This window comes from Pelecanus crispus, chromosome 14, assembly GCF_030463565.1.
Source record: "Pelecanus crispus isolate bPelCri1 chromosome 14, bPelCri1.pri, whole genome shotgun sequence".
Lineage (NCBI taxonomy): Eukaryota > Metazoa > Chordata > Aves > Pelecaniformes > Pelecanidae > Pelecanus > Pelecanus crispus.
This window is the reverse complement of record NC_134656.1, coordinates 17,092,754-17,110,347: the sequence shown is the minus strand read 5'-3', so window position 1 is coordinate 17,110,347 and position 17,594 is coordinate 17,092,754. Positions and strand designations below refer to the sequence as shown.

General features: G+C 45.3%; 1 protein-coding gene across 1 annotated transcript in view; it reads right to left on the bottom strand.

Annotated features, from left to right (window-relative positions):
- Positions 1–2,079: 2,079 nt before the first annotated feature.
- Positions 2,080–17,594, bottom strand: part of MMP24 (matrix metallopeptidase 24) — a 44,267-nt gene continuing 28,752 nt past the window's right edge. The window contains exons 5-9 of the mRNA XM_075720949.1: positions 16,648–16,809; positions 6,239–6,453; positions 4,915–5,053; positions 3,714–3,980; positions 2,080–2,417 (exon numbers count right to left, since the gene is read on the bottom strand). Of these exons, the coding sequence (XP_075577064.1) occupies positions 2,080–2,417; positions 3,714–3,980; positions 4,915–5,053; positions 6,239–6,453; positions 16,648–16,809 (1,121 nt within the window). The remainder of the gene's footprint in view (positions 2,418–3,713; positions 3,981–4,914; positions 5,054–6,238; positions 6,454–16,647; positions 16,810–17,594) is intronic.

Below are 17,594 nucleotides of genomic sequence, written 5' to 3'. Positions count from 1 at the left end.
GCGTGTGTGGGGTGTCTATAATTAGTCGCTCCGATTTCATTTGGTCCTTTGCACTCCTTCACCCATCATGAGACATTATCACATATTTTCACTAAAATTCAAAGTTTTGCATCTACTAGCTTCTCACTTATTTTGTAATATGTTTGTAATATTTTTTTTTTTAATGTTTAAACACAATAAACAGCTTGGCTATGGAAATCAATTATGAAGGACAAAATACAGTTTGAGACCACGTGTTATGCAGTCCTAGTGGGCTTCACTAGAAATAGCTATTTGTCGATCCTGCTTCACCATAGCAATATTTGAGCACTAGTTAGAAATTCAGAATGCTAACAACCTTCCTGCTTCTTCTTCTCATCATTGTAATTAGGAATATTTTTAGCATGTTTGTCACCCTTGGATGATTTTTTTTTTTTTTTTTATAGCTGACATTATAAAGCTGTACTTTTTCTATACTAACCGGACATTCCGTGCATCGCCCTTCCATTGCACTGAATCAAATCCAGTTATAGGCAGAGAGCTCGTGCTGCTCACCCGTTCCTTACAGGGAGCGTGCAAAGCAGCGCGTACACTTAGGTGAATGGCACTTCTGCACGGGGCTGGACTGAGCCATTACAGTGCATTGCAAGAGACTCTTCTTCCACTCTTATTTAATGTGGTAGAACTATCAGCATCAACAACAAAACGGACTAAGTTTGTGGTTAGGATACCACCTCCTAAACCATTCACAACTGTAAGAGTGATAAACAGCAGCTATTGTTGTAGGAAGAGACTTGTGAAAAGTTACTAGCCAAAAGTTCCAATATTTATCTAGCCTTTACCTGATTTTTTTATATCTCAAATGTGGCTAGTGATGAACTCATTCTACTGTGTGGCGTGCTTCCTTTGGTCCTTGCCAAATATTTGCCTGTGAAGAAGTGAACAAAAACAAATTTCGAAGGCATACAATGTTTGGAACATCTACAGGGATTGGATTTAGTTTTATAAACAGGCCTAATTCTTACCGTGTCTTGACTATTTCAGCAAAATATAATGACGATCTCACTCCAAACAAACATTTCCATTCTCCTGAAACCCAACATACAAATTCCACAATCTAGTTACACATGCCACATAACAACAATTCATCTTTTCCCATCTTTTTAACAGGGGCAGAGTGCAGTCTACATCTATACATATTTTTCAGTGTATCGGTAACCATTGCTTCATTGTTTCTTGCCAATGGGAGCTTAAAACAACAGCGTATGACATTTAAATATTTCTTTCATGAATGGCTCCCAAAACAAAAACATGTATTCCCATGATTGCTTTTTTTTTTTTTTTTTTTTTTTTAGGCCCAATTACTTTGTCTTCAGATTGTCCCAACCTAGGGCTTGGTGTTGCCAGGTAACATTATGGTGTCTGGTTTGGTGCTCCTTGAGCTTCTGCTCCGCACTCATTTACCTCTTTGAGTGCTCAGTGGTTCCTCATGCACTGTACCGAGTGGCAGCGTTGATTACTTATGAATGTACAAAACATCTGACCAGCAGGTATTGGAAAATTGTATCCAGGTCATTCCCTGGATTTTGTAATAAACTAAGAAGCTCTTTTAGAATGGTTCAGCATCAGAATGTCTTCTGCTTACGATACTGAATTGTTCCTGTTCATAGGTTTCATGATCTTAATACTTTATGAGACAGCTATTAAAAAAAATGGTTCTGTTCAGAGGTGGTTTAGCTACACTGGAGAATGCTGGGTTTAACAGGGAGCACTGGTGCAGGGAACTGAAGGAAGTTTCCCAGCTCAGTTGAAACCTGTCTTGAAGACTGACGTTAGCAGAGTGAGCCTGTGGAGGATGGCACACCGAGACTGACACGCGACTGAGGCAGTAAGAAGGAAAGAGGCTCCACACTGCAAGGCTGCCTGTATTTTTTCCAGTTTTCCTGCTTCTTTCAGTCCCAGGCTGTCCAAAACTTGTAGGTCACTGAAGTAGTTTTGTTTGGTAGGCTTTTGAATGCTTTTTTTTTTTCTTTTTTTCTTTTTTTTTTTTTTTCCATAGTCCTCATCAGATCAATGAGTTGAAAAGTGCAGCGGGCTGTGTCATACCCATTCCTGGACAGGTCTTTTGTAATACACAACATTTTGCTGCACCTCTTTGTTTTTAAACTGGAAGATCGTGTATACCAAGACAAGGATACACAGAGACAAAATGCAAGGGATCACAACTGCAATTGCATTTACAGTGCTAGGCACATCGTTTATTGTCACCATAATATCCACATCGTCGTGGGGGAGGCGTCTGTCTTTGCTTCGTTCAACATCCTTCTGGTTACAGCCCATCCAGTCTTTGAGGATTGACCTGGGGTAGCCCGGCTCCACACTCAGCCTCTGGTTATCGAACTTCCAATACTCCTTCCCTTTGTAAAAGTAGGTGTAAACTAGGAGACAAAACAGAGAGTGTTTCTCACCACACCATTTCCGGCTGACAAGCTGCACCTGTGTGAGGCCGTGCAGAGAGCCTGAAAGGCTGGAGGTGGGCGCTGCCTGGGCCAATAAAACCTTCTAAGAGGGGGCTAAGAACTAACTGCAACACAGGGATGAACAAGGGGATTTCTAAAAGTTGTGTGATGCTCACTCTGTTGGGAAGCTTGCGCTGGAAAATAATTTTTTTTTTTTTTTATTTTTAATCAGACTTTATCTTGTACATGCTGAAGTCATCAGAAATGTGACATGGTTTATATTAAAGTGCATACACTGACGTGCTTAAAAAAATTTCTTTTTGACGGTTGGACTAGATGATCTTAGAGGCCTTTTCCAACCTTAATGATTCGATTCTATTCTAGTCTAGTCTAGTCTAGTCATCCAGGGCATCCCAAAACCATTGAAAAGTGACGGTGGTTTTGGAGCTAGGATCTAAAGAAGCCATACCCCCGGCTTGTTGGTGCGGTGTTGCCACAGAGCGCTATTCCCCTTGGCCAAGACAAGCTGTGAATGACATCCCCCTCCCCAACTTTAAAGCAAGTGTTCCGCAGTGAGTTATTTGTCACTAAAGTGTCTGTAAATATGTGCCCGTCGTTACCAAGCAATTAATGTACTCTGCAGAATGACGGTGTATGCCTGGGTGCGGTAGTGTTTGGAAGGACGCTTAAGGTTTCTGTTCACCGAGCCTGAAGGAGCAGATGCTGAATAAAATGAGTCCTTTTGCCACAGAATCCAGATTTGGCCTTTGATAAGGAGCAGTCTGATGGTTTATGCTGTCTGATGTACCCCTCATCTCCCCGATGACTCCTTTTCTAATCACTTGAGAGTGATTAGAAAAGAAAAAAGGAGAAGGGAACAGTGGTGAAAGCATTGGGTCCCCTGCATCTCTCCTCCAGCTGGCTCCCACTGCAGTCCCCCAGCCTAGCCCAGCCCTTGTCTCACACTGCAGCCCCAAATTTAAACACGGCCTCAATGGCACAAGCCCCTTCTGTTAGTTCTTTCCCCAACTGGAAGAAGAGGAAGAAATCTTCAAATTGGAGAAAGAAATGTGTTGGAAGGAGCCTCTGGAGGTCCAACCCCCTACTTGGAGCACGGCTAACTTCAGAGTACATCAGGCAGGTTGGACCCTTGGACTTCTGAGGCTCGATCCCTCTCTCAGGAAATATTCAAAACACCCCACATCCAACAACCCAACTCCCAAGGCAGACAAACTATTAACCGATCTAACAGGCGTAATGACTGCAGATACATACAGCCTTCTTTGCTGATAAAAGCTCCCTGCGGAGCCTGAGGGATTCCTCTCCACACAGTAATGGGCTTCGGGTATCCTGGATCCGTTGCTCTCTTGTCCTCGTTGTACCTCCAGTACCTGTCACCTTTGAAGAAGTAGGTTTTGCCTACCGGCTCCCAACGCAGAGCTGTGTCGATGCCTTCCCGGGGCAGACAGCTCCCCAGCTCCACCAGACTGTGTGGGTAGCCTGGCTCTGCTGTCACTTCTTTAAAAACCCAGTATTTATCTCCTAGAGATGAATGGGGACACAAACAACAAACAGATTTGCCTAGTTAGTAGCTGAATCGATAGAAATGTAAAATAGCCACAATGAACCACAGCATGTTGAGGACTTCCAGGCTTAACTGTATCATGTGAAAAAGCTGCTCCTCCTCTTCATTTTGAACCTGAAACCTCCTGACTTCAGTTGCTGCTCCTCAGCTCTTGTTTTGGAAGAGATGTTAAACCACCCTTTCCCATTTACCTTCTCTAGGCCAGTCATGATTTCAAAGACTTCTCTCATACCCTGTCTTTGTCATCCCTCATTCAGGGTGAGGAGCTCCTCGCAGGAGGTCAGCCCATACTTTTTGATCATTTCTGTTGCCTTGCTCTGAGCCTTCTGAAGTTTTAATACAGTTTATTGAGCTGAGGGACTGAAGCTCCAGACACAAATTCAGATGTACTGTGTTTTTGTACGGGGGCACGCTGATGGTTTCAGCCACTCTTCCTGCTTACAACTTGCTCTCAAGTTACAGGATCCTGTTCAGACACTGTCACAGTGCAAGGTGCTAATGTGGCCCCCAGCATAAGGTTGGTCATTTTGTCTCTTAAGGAGACAATTGTCCAGAAATGTGGTTTGGGGGTGCCCTATACCTGGAGAGAGCCTAATGCCCTGCCGAAACATGTTCAAGGAGATGATAGGCAGGAGACTGAGACTCCCTGGGAAACAGGAGCTATTTCTTGTTATCACATGGAAGTCAACTTCCACTAATCAGTATTAGCTTTATACAGAGATTGTCCTGGCAAGACCAGCCCGCACTAAACTATATTTTAAGGATTAGTGGCTGCTGGAAGAGTCCCCTTGGAAAAGGACTGGGATGCAGTCTGCCTGTTTGCACCATCTTCATCCCACAAGAGTGTGATGTGAGGCAGGTGTGATAGGCTTGTACTGAAATGTACTGTACCTTTGAAGAAAACGAATTTTCCGTCAGACCGCTCATAGGCTGCATCAATCTTTGCGGGGAGGCCTTTCCAGAACTGCTCGATTTGCATGGGATATCCCTCCTGCACTCGGTTGTTGCGCAAACGCCAGAACCAGCGATCCTGAGAAAACCAGAAGCGTCTTCAGACTGAGTATTTTTATCTTGCAGTCAAATCAGGCTGGCGTCCAGCATCAAGCATTACTAATCCCTGCCTAGGCCCTGTAACCATTAAAGACAGAAGTCCTGGTTCAGATGACAGCTCCAACCCAGCCCAACACTGTCTCCAGTGAGGGAAGCGCTTCGTGGGGAAGACGGCAGCCAAAAGGGTGAGAAGTTGATTGCTGGTGCTGTGAAAAAGGGTGGGAAGAAGGAGAGGAAAAAGGAGCAGGGGGAAGCAAGTCCACAGTTATAAGCGTTATGAAGTCATTTGTGAGTGACCTCTCTGCGTGTCTCGTCCCTGAGGTGTCACACTTGTCCTGGTACGACTGGTGCTCAACTGGCAGACCCCAGGAGAGCCATACAGCCTCAACGCTGCCTGGTGACCGTGTGAAGCACACAACGTCCAAAGGCACAAAGGAGTTATTAATATCCCATTAGAGATGAGCTCATTAGTAAAAGCCGGACTGGATGCTCAGGGATGAGTAAGAGCAGGACAGAGCCTGTGAGACTTCTCCCAGATACTGTCCCAGCCTTCAACTATTTTCAGTTCAGGCATTTTCTGCAACTGCTGTGGTTTGTCCATGTAATCACCTTCAATATATCCCTCTCCACATTCACACCCACTGGGCAGAGTGAACGCTCCAACTATTTTGGGAGTGGGACCATGGATTTCCATATTCAAGTGTGGGTTATCGAGCAAAGCCTCTCCTTCCTCCCTGGCTGTAGTTTACAAGCAAGGTTGACTCAAACTCCCCAAGAGCTTCAGGTTGGCTGAGCGCTCCCTGAAGCCCAGGGTTTGACGCATGCCGTCTCTGGAGGCAACGAGGCTTAATCCCTGGTATTGCTTTCTGGCTTTACGGGTGGCTCCTCTCTGAGCTTGATGGTGTCTGAATTCTCTGCCAGCGCATCCAGTTCACACTTTGGTGCACAGGCTGCCTGGGCATTTTGTGAATCCCATCAGGCACTGTTTCCAAATATTACCGAGCCAATCCGCTTACATTTCCTTCTAATATTGCTCATTCATCAGCCTCAGAGGAACAGAGCTATTTTCACAGACATTTCAAATCTCACTACCTTATACTTCTAGTAATCTTTTCCAGCAATAAAACTAAAGAAAGACTCATGGGTAAGCAGGAATTCTTAGTACCTTGAAAACAAACATTTCTCCTCTGAAGAGAGCCACGGTGTTAAAGTTGCCATCACAGATGTTCGGTTTCGTGCCGGGAGGAGATGGCCTATCACCCAGAGGAGGACTAGGAGGTCTTGGCTGTCTCTCGTGTTTTCTTTCCGAAGTGGAGTGAATTCTGCGAACAGGAAGAGTCGGTAAAGGCCTGGTTGGCTCCAGGGGCTCAACAGGAGGACCTAGAAGTGAAAAGAAAAATGTTTAGCGATGTGGACAAATTTGGATTTTCTGTGCTTCCCTCGTAGGTTTTAAAAGGTAACAGGCTGGATGAACAGCATTGTGAGGAATTTACATACTCCTTATGCAGAGCTCATTCCCTAGAAATGGGGAGCAGAACGAGATGCATCCACGTGTGAAAGATGTCCCAAAACAGATGAGCGATAAGAACTGAAGAAGAGCCAGTATGTTTTTGTAGGTCTTCCCAAGGCGGCTGGAGCTAAAAGGAAGGAGGAGCCACACCAGTCACGTTCCCAACTGAAATGAAAGGTAATAACCCTTGAATAGAAATGTTTAGTAAACCATAAGAAAAAAAAACAAACAAGAAAAAACCCAAAACCCAAAGCAAAACCAGAAAAAAGTTAGGGTGTGAAAAACAATGCTACAATCTAAGGGAAACTGCAGGGGAATTTAGAAATTAGAAAGCAATTACTTTATTACAGTTTAGCCACCAATCCTTGCTTTCAGAACACCCTGGGAACTCTGATGAACAGCCGTGCTGAGGGACCGTGCTCTCGTTCAGATGATGCCCCCACAAGCACAGCTCTGTGATGGGGTTCGTGAAAACAGGCTCCATGGACATTATGTTCAGAAAGTACCACTCAGGTACCACAGCCCAACTTCCTGAAGTGCCAGGCCAGAAACCTCCACCTGCAAGCCCTGCGATGAGCCTCGTGTTTCTGGTGCAGGTACAGCACATTTTCCAGATTTCAAGCCATGGAAAATTCTCTATAACGCACAGCAAATTGTTCCAATGATTAAGCCCTGTCACTGCTAAAGTCTGTGTCTTACCTATGGTCTGAGTTTGTCCAGCTTTAGATTCAGCATTTTTTTCTTATCTCTAGTGGCTCAACATCTAATAATTTACAGATCTTGATGAGGATGCTTTTTAAATTCTCCTTAATGAGCTAGACCGACCAGTTCCTTCTGTCTGTTGCTGCAATGACTTTTGGTTTTAAGATCTTGAGACTTACTCTTACAGCTCTTTTCTAAAGCTTTTCAAATGGATCATTATATTTCTTCAAGGTGATTTATCCTCATAATGTCATATTTTGTGCCATATGCAATTTTTGTTAGCAACTATTTTTTTTTACTTTTATTCCAGAACTTTAATAAAAGACATCAAATATTACTCACAGAAATCCTTTACATGAGGATTCTCTGTTGGTAATTGTTCTTGGAAAGCTGTCTACATGAAACAGATAAAAATATTATATGATACTGTGTATTTCTCATCCACCTCCATTCTTCAGTGCCCAGTATCTTAGCAGACAATAAAGTTCTTTTAAATAAAATTCCCAAACTGTGATACTGCTACTGTTAGTGATCTGTCAATTTTCCCCAAACGCTACGCAGCAAAGGTTTCCAGACATTGCCTGTGGTAGGAGCAACAGGGTCGGACCCCTTGTTAGCCAGGCAATATGTGTGCATCTACACTAGTGTTCCAGTTCAGCTCAGGAGTGTGCTTTGGAAGAGCTGCTCCGTCATTTGCAATTTCCGTGCTTTGATTCACACTGAAGTTCATGAAATGCATTCTTTTTGGACAAAGCTAAACTTGAAGATGCACTTCTGGAGCGCATCTGGGATACTGCAGCTGCAAACAGGCATCACAGGGCACAGCTGGAGCTAATCCACAATGACCACCCCCTTCCCTGAAATGCATAGAGCTGGTGTCAAGTCCTCAGCCCTCTATTTACTTAACACCATCCCTAAATAGTACTGTACCTACAGCTGTGCTACTATTATTCTTGCTAGCAGCCACAGACCTTGTTTGCTAATGCAGCCATAAGCAACTTGTTGCAGCGTGAAGCACACGGGCTGTGCAAAGGCACCTCCTCCACCACTTCTGGTTCAGGCTGGAAGCCCATGGAGGCAGGATTCAGCTGGCAGTGGGATATGCTGCAGAGGAAGGGATGGGAATGGGGAAAGAGGTCCCGGAGAGATCTTACACAAAGAAAGCCGGGGTTTGGTTTGTTCAGATGGGACGTGGGAGCACGGTGTTCAGCTCCTGCTTTGGCAAATTAAAAGAGCAGGGAACCGGTAACCTGTTTTGGCTGCCAAAAATGGCGCTTGGTGCCAGTTATAGTACCTGAATAAATTAAGTCTGAAAACCAGCAATTTACATGCTTGGTGAAGATAGGAAATGCTTGCATCAAGGGAAGGTAAGTCTTGACTGGGACCTGAGCAAAGAAACAATGAGCAGTGACTTAGTGCACACTGCAGGTCTCATTAAAGAGCAGTGTGATCCTTTTACTCTTGTGCTGCCATCCCCATGGCTTTGAGTGGATGTGTTCTGTAGATAACACTGAAAAAACTCTAATACACGTTCTACATGACAGGATTCCCCTGCCAATGGACTGATACAAGGATCGTCTTTCTAAATGAGACTATAGCGTGTTGCTACAGAAGCACAAGAGAGGTGTAGTTGCTCGTTCCCTCCCCTTTGCAAGACGCTAACGCTGCCGTGCACTGACCAAATCAGAGAGGCGTTTCTGTTGCCATATGTGGATCAGAAAAGCCTCTTTGGCGGTCAGTTTAATTGATGCAGTGGAGCAATTTCATCAGACAGCTATTTGGTAGTTTGCAGAAGACCAACCACCCATTCTAGCACAGGACAGAGCCCTGTGTTGTGAGAGGCGGCTAGAAGCAAATTCACGTGATTGTAAGGAGGACTCCAAGGAGCGCTCTTGCCTTGGAGCAGGGGGAGATGCGTAGCAGTGCGCGCTGCAGGGAGGCACACCTGCTGGCAGAGGGAATTGCCTGGGAGGGACCCACGAAGTGACTGTGCCTTAAATATTCAAACCGCTTGCTGGAAAGACACAGAGTGCGAAAGGGAGTGATTGCCAAGTCAGGGTGGTTCTGCTCCTCAGACTCAGCAAACGGATAGAGATACTGAAATCAACAGCAGTTCTGGATTCCAGGAAACAACAAGCCAAAAACTGCATACTTTGAGAGGAAAAGAGAGCAAGAACAGAGTTTTATAGCAAAGACCATGAGCAGTAAGATGAGGACATGACATTAATTTTTTCCCCCTCTCTTAAAGGGAAAAAAGGGTGAGACAGAAGTAATATCTAAAGAAAATTATGATGAATGTGTCTGATGGGTCACAAAGACATACAGAATCTGATAGTAAGGTGCAGAATAGGGACTACAGTATTGTGGTGATATGCTAGAAATTTAACATCTCACGCACGATTGGAGTTATTAAAGATTCTCTCTTCACAAGTGAGGACCACTCATATACCAGGCTACAGCCTGCCCTGCCCCTGCTGCAGAACAGCAGTCATGTCAAACTCTCTCACTTTCAACTTAAGTGCCCAAAGTCTGTCACAGTCTTCTGTAGAGAAGAGCTAAGTTAAAATAGCACCTGCAACCGAGGGGACCGATGCAGAGGTTTTAATTAGCCCTAAGACGCCACTGAAACAGAATGCAGTAAACTTGGAAGGCAGAAGCAGTTGTACACACCGTGGTCAGGACGGTGCGAATCAGCAATGATTTCGGCATTAACCGAAACATTTGCTAGTGTAGTGGAAAGAGAAAAGTCAGGACCAACAACAGAAGCTGGGCCGCTGTAGGTACTCACTGCTTGCAGTGGCCAAACTAGCGCTGGCATATTGCTCTGAAGGAGGTACCCAGTGCTGACAAGGCTTCCCACACATTTTGCCAGTGGTACTGCAACTTGCTCGGATGCAGGCTTTGTCACTTCACTTAAAATATTCCTCTTACTGTCTTTCCCTGCCAGCCATGGATTTTTTCTTGCTATCTTTCGCTCCTCCTCTTGTTTTTATGCATTCTGGGCTTTCTAATTTATCCTGATTGAAGTCTTTATCTCCTCTTGCAGTTATACAGATTGCTTTTTTTTTTTTAATTCTGCCTTTGCTTTCTCACTGAGTGAGGGTGGACTTACAGCTAAAGGTGGAAGGCAATCCTACAGCTACGCACATGCAAAGAGCAGAGGAGCGTACATACAACGCGGAACTCCTCAGGTCCAAGTGCTAGGCAGGCAGATCTGGTCTACAGTTAGGGGGATGGAAAGCAGAAGCACAGCCGGTCTGTGGCTGAAGAAAGATGCTATCTCGTAAAACCTAAGCCACTTCAGAGCGCAACCTGGCATGAAAGCAGAATGAACAGACCCTGCATAGTTTGACAGTCATTACTATTTCCAGAATCTCATCACAGTAGCCTGCCTCCAAAACAGACAGCAAAAGCAGGATATAACAGGTTTATCAGCAGCAGAGATGACCATGTGAACAAAGAGTTCCTTAAGAGATGCTGGCACCTTGGTATTTATTACAGGAACTGATTACACCCACCACTGATATAACTAACCAGGCAGTATCGCACACAAATCACAGCCTCTACCACGACGTTTCCAAGCAACTTCAGAGAATCAGTCAGAGCAAATCTCATTGAGAGAAAAATTAAGTGAGGGAGGCTATTGCATGGGCCTGAACCCCATCACCTAGTTACTGCGTGTGATCCCAGCACCAGAGCCGAACCCACCCCTGGGGCTGAACCTGCAGCCACTTCCACACAGGAAGCAGGTAGGAAACCTCCTGGAGCTGGAAACTACGTTCTGGAGGGAAGCAACTTGCTGGGACTTTACAGACACTGTGTGGAGAAGAAGACTTTCTTCCTCTCTATCACAACCAAGGCAAAGAATGTCAGAAAGCTTTTGGGTCACAGCAGATCACCTTCAGAGTGTGACTTCCGCCACTGGCACTTAGCCTCCTCCCTTCATGCTTCCTCTGTCGCAGACCATCTGAATATCAAGGTGACCTGTGAAGATAACACAGAGAGAGGAGGCATTTAGGAGCCACTGTGTCGATAGTTGAGGACAAAATATAATTGTACTGTCCTCCCGGCTATTGACAGAGTGTTCCCTCAACTGCACAACACCTGCCTGGAGGCTCAGCATCTTGCACGGCTCAGCATCCGTCACAGCCAGCTCTGCGGAGCCCGGCGGCTCTCCAAGCCTGCCAGTGCAGAGGACGCCCTTTGCTTCAGATCAGGGGAGATAACGATCCACCTGCAAACAAAGGCCTGTCTTGATCTTCTTAATACTCACTCCAAGAATAAAACTGTCATCCAGACTACAGGCAGGCAGTTACGCTTTTGAATAACATACAGGGGTTTTTTGGTTGTAAAAAGCTGAGCTGCCTGCATGTTTCTGCAGGACTGTAGCAGCTGTCCAGGTACACAGGAAAGGCTCCTCAGTTTCAAATCCAACTGTATGATCCAAATGAGCCAGGAAGAGTGCGAGAATCCCACCCGGCTGCTCTGCAGACTCCAGAGCAGTGGAGAGAGGCCCCTGTTAATATTAAATGAGCTAGCTGCCAACAAGCTATCTCAGGGACAAGATGGTCCATCCACAACAGCTCAGAGCTCAGGAAGGACCCATTCCCCTCGCTCGCTTGCTAAACCTGTCCACAGACCACTTTGCACTTCTGGGGTTAGACTTTAGCAGTGAAGTGAATTAGCTATTTCAGTTAGTTTGGGTGTCCTTGCCACAGTGCACTACAGTCTGCAGAACAAGCTCCAGCACCCACAGTGTACCCAATGGTTGGGCAGTCGAGGCCCTCGTGATCATCACTGGGTGGTAGGAAGGGTTTCTTGAGCCCTTCTCACACAGATATTCTCTGAATGACCAGCTGCCGCCCAGGTGAAAGAGCGTTCACCTGGTAGACAAGCATCCATGGCTGAAATCCTTGCTCAAAGCCAAAGGGAATGCTCTCCTGGGCTCTGTAACAAGGCGATTCACCTTGCGGTTGGGTTCTCTGCTTTGGGTGCAAGAAAACTGGGTCCAAAATTCCCAGGCTTAGACAGGCAAATGCTGAGAGTTCGGGGCTCTGCAAGATGCTCCATCTGTGGTGCTTGCAGCCAGTTCCCCTCTGGAAAAACTTTAAGAAGCCTGGCATCTGTTCCACTGCAAAACATAACATTTTTTTATACTCAGACCTGTAGGATGAGAGAAGTATTTCATGCCCAGCCATAACATAAAGCAGTGTTTCTCCATCAGCTGAGAAACCTCCCAAGAGAGGTGCTTGCTGCAGAGGAGTAATGAGGCCGGCAGAAGGTGCTATTTGCTCATGGACACTGTGCCCTGATTCCCTGTTCCTGGATGTCAGAGCTGGTGCTGTCTAGTTTCTTGGCCAGGGGCTGGTGTGGTTTCACAACCACCCTGGGCCTCTGCCCTCATGGGATGCAGCATGTACACTGACTGGGAGCTTTTCTCTTGAGCTGCAGAAAAGATGTGGGAGGTTGACACGTCCTCAGTGGGATTTGGGAGGACCCAGATCCTTGAGATTGTCTCCAGGCATTAAGATTTGGTTTATCATTGAGTGACTAGGAGGCCTTTCCTTTGTGACCTTAGGCTTTGAAAGGGCCTTGAAGGCAACGGCCTGGTTTGCCAGCTCAAAGCATCCGTGTGGATATTTTTCCTGCACATCACGTCAGCCCCTCTGCTCCCCAGGCATAGTGTCAGAAGTCACTCCTAACGTGACAGGCTGCTTCACAGCCTACTGCAAAAGGGTACTTAGAGCAGGACGTGAAGAACAGGAGAACCAGTGCTGAAGGACGATCAGTTCAGGCTGTGTGATGAGGCCATGGCCGAGTACGTCTCCTCTCTGCCTCTGCACTGTAGCTACACGCAGTCCTGACTTCAACACTAGCAAAATTAAAAGAGCCAGTCAGCTTAACAGGATATCCAAGGGACCTACATAACAGTATTATTTCCAGTTTAATTCCTTCCTGGGCATGTCATTTGTGACATGGGCACATAAGTACAGTGGGAGATATCCTTCTGAAAAAGACATGTAAAGAAGAGTCATGATATTCTCTCATTTTGTCAAGGAACATGCTACAAGAAGCACCTATCAGAAGATGGAAATACTGCAGACTTGTCTTATAGTCTACTCTGTCACGCACTGCGAGCTGCTGGCCTTTTCGTCATTAGCTCATAAGTGGAAATAACATTTTAAACATTGACCTTATACTAACCAGCATGAAGCACAAACTCTTGTTCACATCATCTACTGTCTCTATAGGTGAGTTTTGAAATAAATCCAGCAGAAAATAACTCAATAATTCAACAAATCATTATATGACAGATTTAGACGTATTTCTTTTCTAATGAGTAAACACAGATGCAACATAAAAATACATGTGAAACGCATCATTCTCAAAAGAAGGAGACAAAATGGACTTAAGCTTTAGTAGAACCTCTGTTCTTTGTTCTAGCAACTTCAGTGGAATGAGAAATTGGAAGTTGTAATTTAACTTATTTTTAAAACAGGATGCTACAGGCAAGGCAGTGGCTCTAGCTCTATGACTTATTTTGCATAGTAAGCTCTTAAATAACACATATTGAGCACGTGCTGCTGCACTGTAGAGAATGTCAAAGCAGCAAGAAAGCAGGAGGTTTTGATTTTTGGACAGGTGCTCTGGTAGATGGGCTTTTGGCATTCCCAAGGCACAAGAAAGCAGCTTGGCACTGTGGAAATAAAACACATTAGTTGAATGTTCCTGCTAAAGCTACAGGAAGGATATTTCAGCAGTCCCTTCTCAGTTATAAGAAGCTCAGATGAAAGGATCTGTTCTCATATCTCCAGTTCCACGGAGACACATAACCCGCATTTTCCATCCTTTCTTTGTGAACCGTAAGAGTAAAACCTAGTTTTAAACTAATCTTTCGTTTTTGGACTGTAACTCTGTGCTAAGGGCCAAAATCGCTCCCTGAGGAATCAAAGCTCCTACTGCAGAAGCTGCTCCCTCTTCTCCCTGCAGGACTAGCTATCTCTACAACCACCACCACCATCCCCAACCCACTCCAGTTCAAAGACCTCAGAGAAAAGCCTTGCATGATTCCACAATAGTCAACAAACTAATTCATAATTACTACCTGCACCAGGTAGTAATTCATTCATACTGCTTTTTTCAAGCCGAGTTAAAATTTAAAGCATATTATATTGCATACAGAGAATCTTAACATAGTATGCGGCTAAAGTTTAATGTCACTACGTAAGTGAAAACTAAGTAGAAGTGTAGCGGTGCTGCTGCCAAGCCGTAGGCAGTACAGTCCTGAGCTCTCTGCTCTCTCTTAGCTGTGCACGAGACGCCGTGCAGGACTCTCACAAATTGTCAGGGCCCTGAGGACGCTAATAGGTCTTAATGGCCCTGACCAGCATCACCCGTGGGCCCAGGAGCCCCATTTCAGCTCAGCCCTGGGCATCGGGTCCCTGCCCAAGCTGTGTTGGGGGAGTGCTGGTCCCCAGCTCAGCCGCAGCTGTTATTGGCTTGAACCACAAATGTGAAGAGGCATGGCTGCCAATTCCTTATCTGCTCCCTTTCCAAAAAGGTATATGAAACCAGAGAAACCAGTATGTTTTTCTTGATTGCACTTTCCCTTTCAGCGATAAATTAAGATTATTGTTTTTCTTTCTGATTAGTAAAGTTCACAGGAACTAAATCAACATTTCAAAATAGAAACAGCGTAATGACATTTCAGCAGCTTTCAAAAATGAAAACTTAGCTATATTATTTAATTAAAGTTTAATACTTACTACCCCAGCAGTTTATTTCAAAACCATCCAGAGTCTCTGCTATCCTGAGTACTTGAATATATACTATGTTAAAGTACGCATAATTAAATGATACCATAGGACAATTGCCATGCAACTTCATCCTGGTAGTGACCAATAAAAAGAAATCTTCAGCTGTACTAATGGGAAGAGCCAGCTCCTGCTGCGTGTACTTCATTGAAGTCATTTTAAATGCTGGACCTTACTTGGGTATCTGCCTTCCAGTGAGGATGAACTGCACTTTACAAATGCCCTGGTTTTTCCCATGGCCCAGACAGGAGTTAGGGAAACTAGCCCAGAAAGAGATTTCTCTTCTTTAGGCATCTACATTTGAACAAATGAATCTCATTCCAGTCACCAAAAAAAAAAAAAAAACCAAACCCCCAAAAAACCCCAAACTCAAACAATTGACATACAGTTTAGACCTCTAAAGTCTTTCTGTACTGCTTTAGATTCTTATAGGTCTTGGCACAAACTCTGTTAGCAGCAATTTAAAATTCACTGGCAGATCACTGATGCAAACATTGACTAGTGTCAGGTCTGTCACTGATCCCAGCAGCAATCCCTTAGAAACATCAGCTTTCCCACTGACAGCCATCTTACAAGGTTTTTTTTTCAGGTCTAATTCATATAATATCTGCTCTACTGGTACTAGGAGCTAATATTTGACTCCAGATGTCAAGCAGCTGCAAATGTTGCAGAGCTACATAGCATAGTTGCTCTATGCTACATTTATTAAGTAACCTCTCTATCAAACTTGTACTCTCCTCAAAGAATGAAATCAGGAATGTTTGACAAAACCTGTTTTCCATGGGCTGCCGCAGACTGTATCCATTAGCATCTTCTAGCTCAGCCTTGACTGTGGCTCCTAAAACCCACATATTCCTCTGCTCCCAGAGTCTCCTTCAGCCAATAATTCTCTGAAAGTCCCCGTCTTCACACCCTGGTATCCATGATCCCGTCACATGGTACCATGTCATCTCCAGCCCCTTGGGTTTTCTCCCATAATCCCTCTGCCTCCTTTTCTCTCTCTTTTCCTTGAGCCCATTTCTTTGTGGCACATGTTGTACAACAATGTTCAGCTGGAGATTAAAAGAAGTAAAGTATTCCCTACGCAGATCCAAACTTTTATTCCCTAAGCAGATCCAAACTTTTTTTCTCTACCTTCTATATATGGAGAAAACAATGAGTGCATAAATACATTTTACCTTTCCTTGATGTTCCATGTTCTTCGCATTCTTCCCCTTATTTTCACTGGCTGTTCCTAATGGACAAACCTTGGGTACAGCAATTGCCTGTTTTTCCCTTTCTAGTGCTCCTTGATATTGGGGACATAGTGAGGGATGGAGCAGCAGTGAGATCACAGAGGTTTGGTTATCCTGACTTGTGCAAAGATATTGCCACTGGGACAGTCGTCTGATATTTGGCTGTAGATCAAGGGATTTAAACAGTTCCCTGTTCAGGTATGCTAGGAAATCCAGCCCACCAGCTGCAAGCATTTTGGGGGCTGTCTGTGGCTGTAAAATACTCGCTAGACTTGAGCTCAGTGTAAATAGACGAGTGGATAGTGTTGCTCACCATAGATTTTCTGAATTCCTTGGAGATCATCCTGGGGCAGTTTGAAGTTGTGTGTTTCCATGTACTGGTAGAAAGGAGCCATGATAGCACTGGGATCATTGGAATGTTCCAGACCCAGGGCATGTCCCAGCTCATGGACTGCGACGAGAAAGAGATCGTTCCCTGTGGAAGGAAGGCACAGCCAGGTTAGTACACAGCCACAGCCTGACACAATCCCAAGCCCCACTTACTCATAAAGCAAGAAGCAAATGCTTTGCTATCCTATTGCACAGCAGGTCACAGTGCCAGGGTCAGCTCCTGGAGATGGTTTTAGTCCTGAAAGTCTGTGCAGCTTTTACAGTCATTGTCACAGAATGGGCAGGAGGCTCCCAGCCCATGACCATCCATGACCATGAGCACCCTCAGACAAGGTAAAAGAGGTAGCTGCCTGCAGTGAAAGGATACTGATTGCAGACTCTTTTGTAGAGAGTTTACAGAAAATGGCCAACAATCAGGCTGCTTTGATACCATTGCCTCCTTACCCAAGTGCTCCCAGGAGAGGTGAGAGACTGCTAATCAACAAGGGTACATGGTGGGAAGGGAGCTTTGTCCCCCTTCTGGGTCAGCCGGTGCCATGCTCTGATCTGACCTGGACCACCAAATCCTAGGGGAGATCTGTAAGGCACCTGGCAAAGCAGGAGGAAGGACAGAGAAGAGCAGGGCTAACACCCACCGTAGCACATGTAGTACCTGGGACAACCCCATCTCCTCTAGCACAGGCTCCTCAACATGTTTTTACTTTGCCGGACTCCTGGCACTGGCATGTCTGCGGGAGGAGGTGAGCACAGGTAGCACCATCCTGCAGGAGGCAGAGCCCACAGGGAAAGGTTGGGTTGGATCCCAATGGCAGGGGAGAGAAGGAGGAAGGAGGAAAGAAGGGGCATGCTCCTGGACAGGAAGAGAAAGGG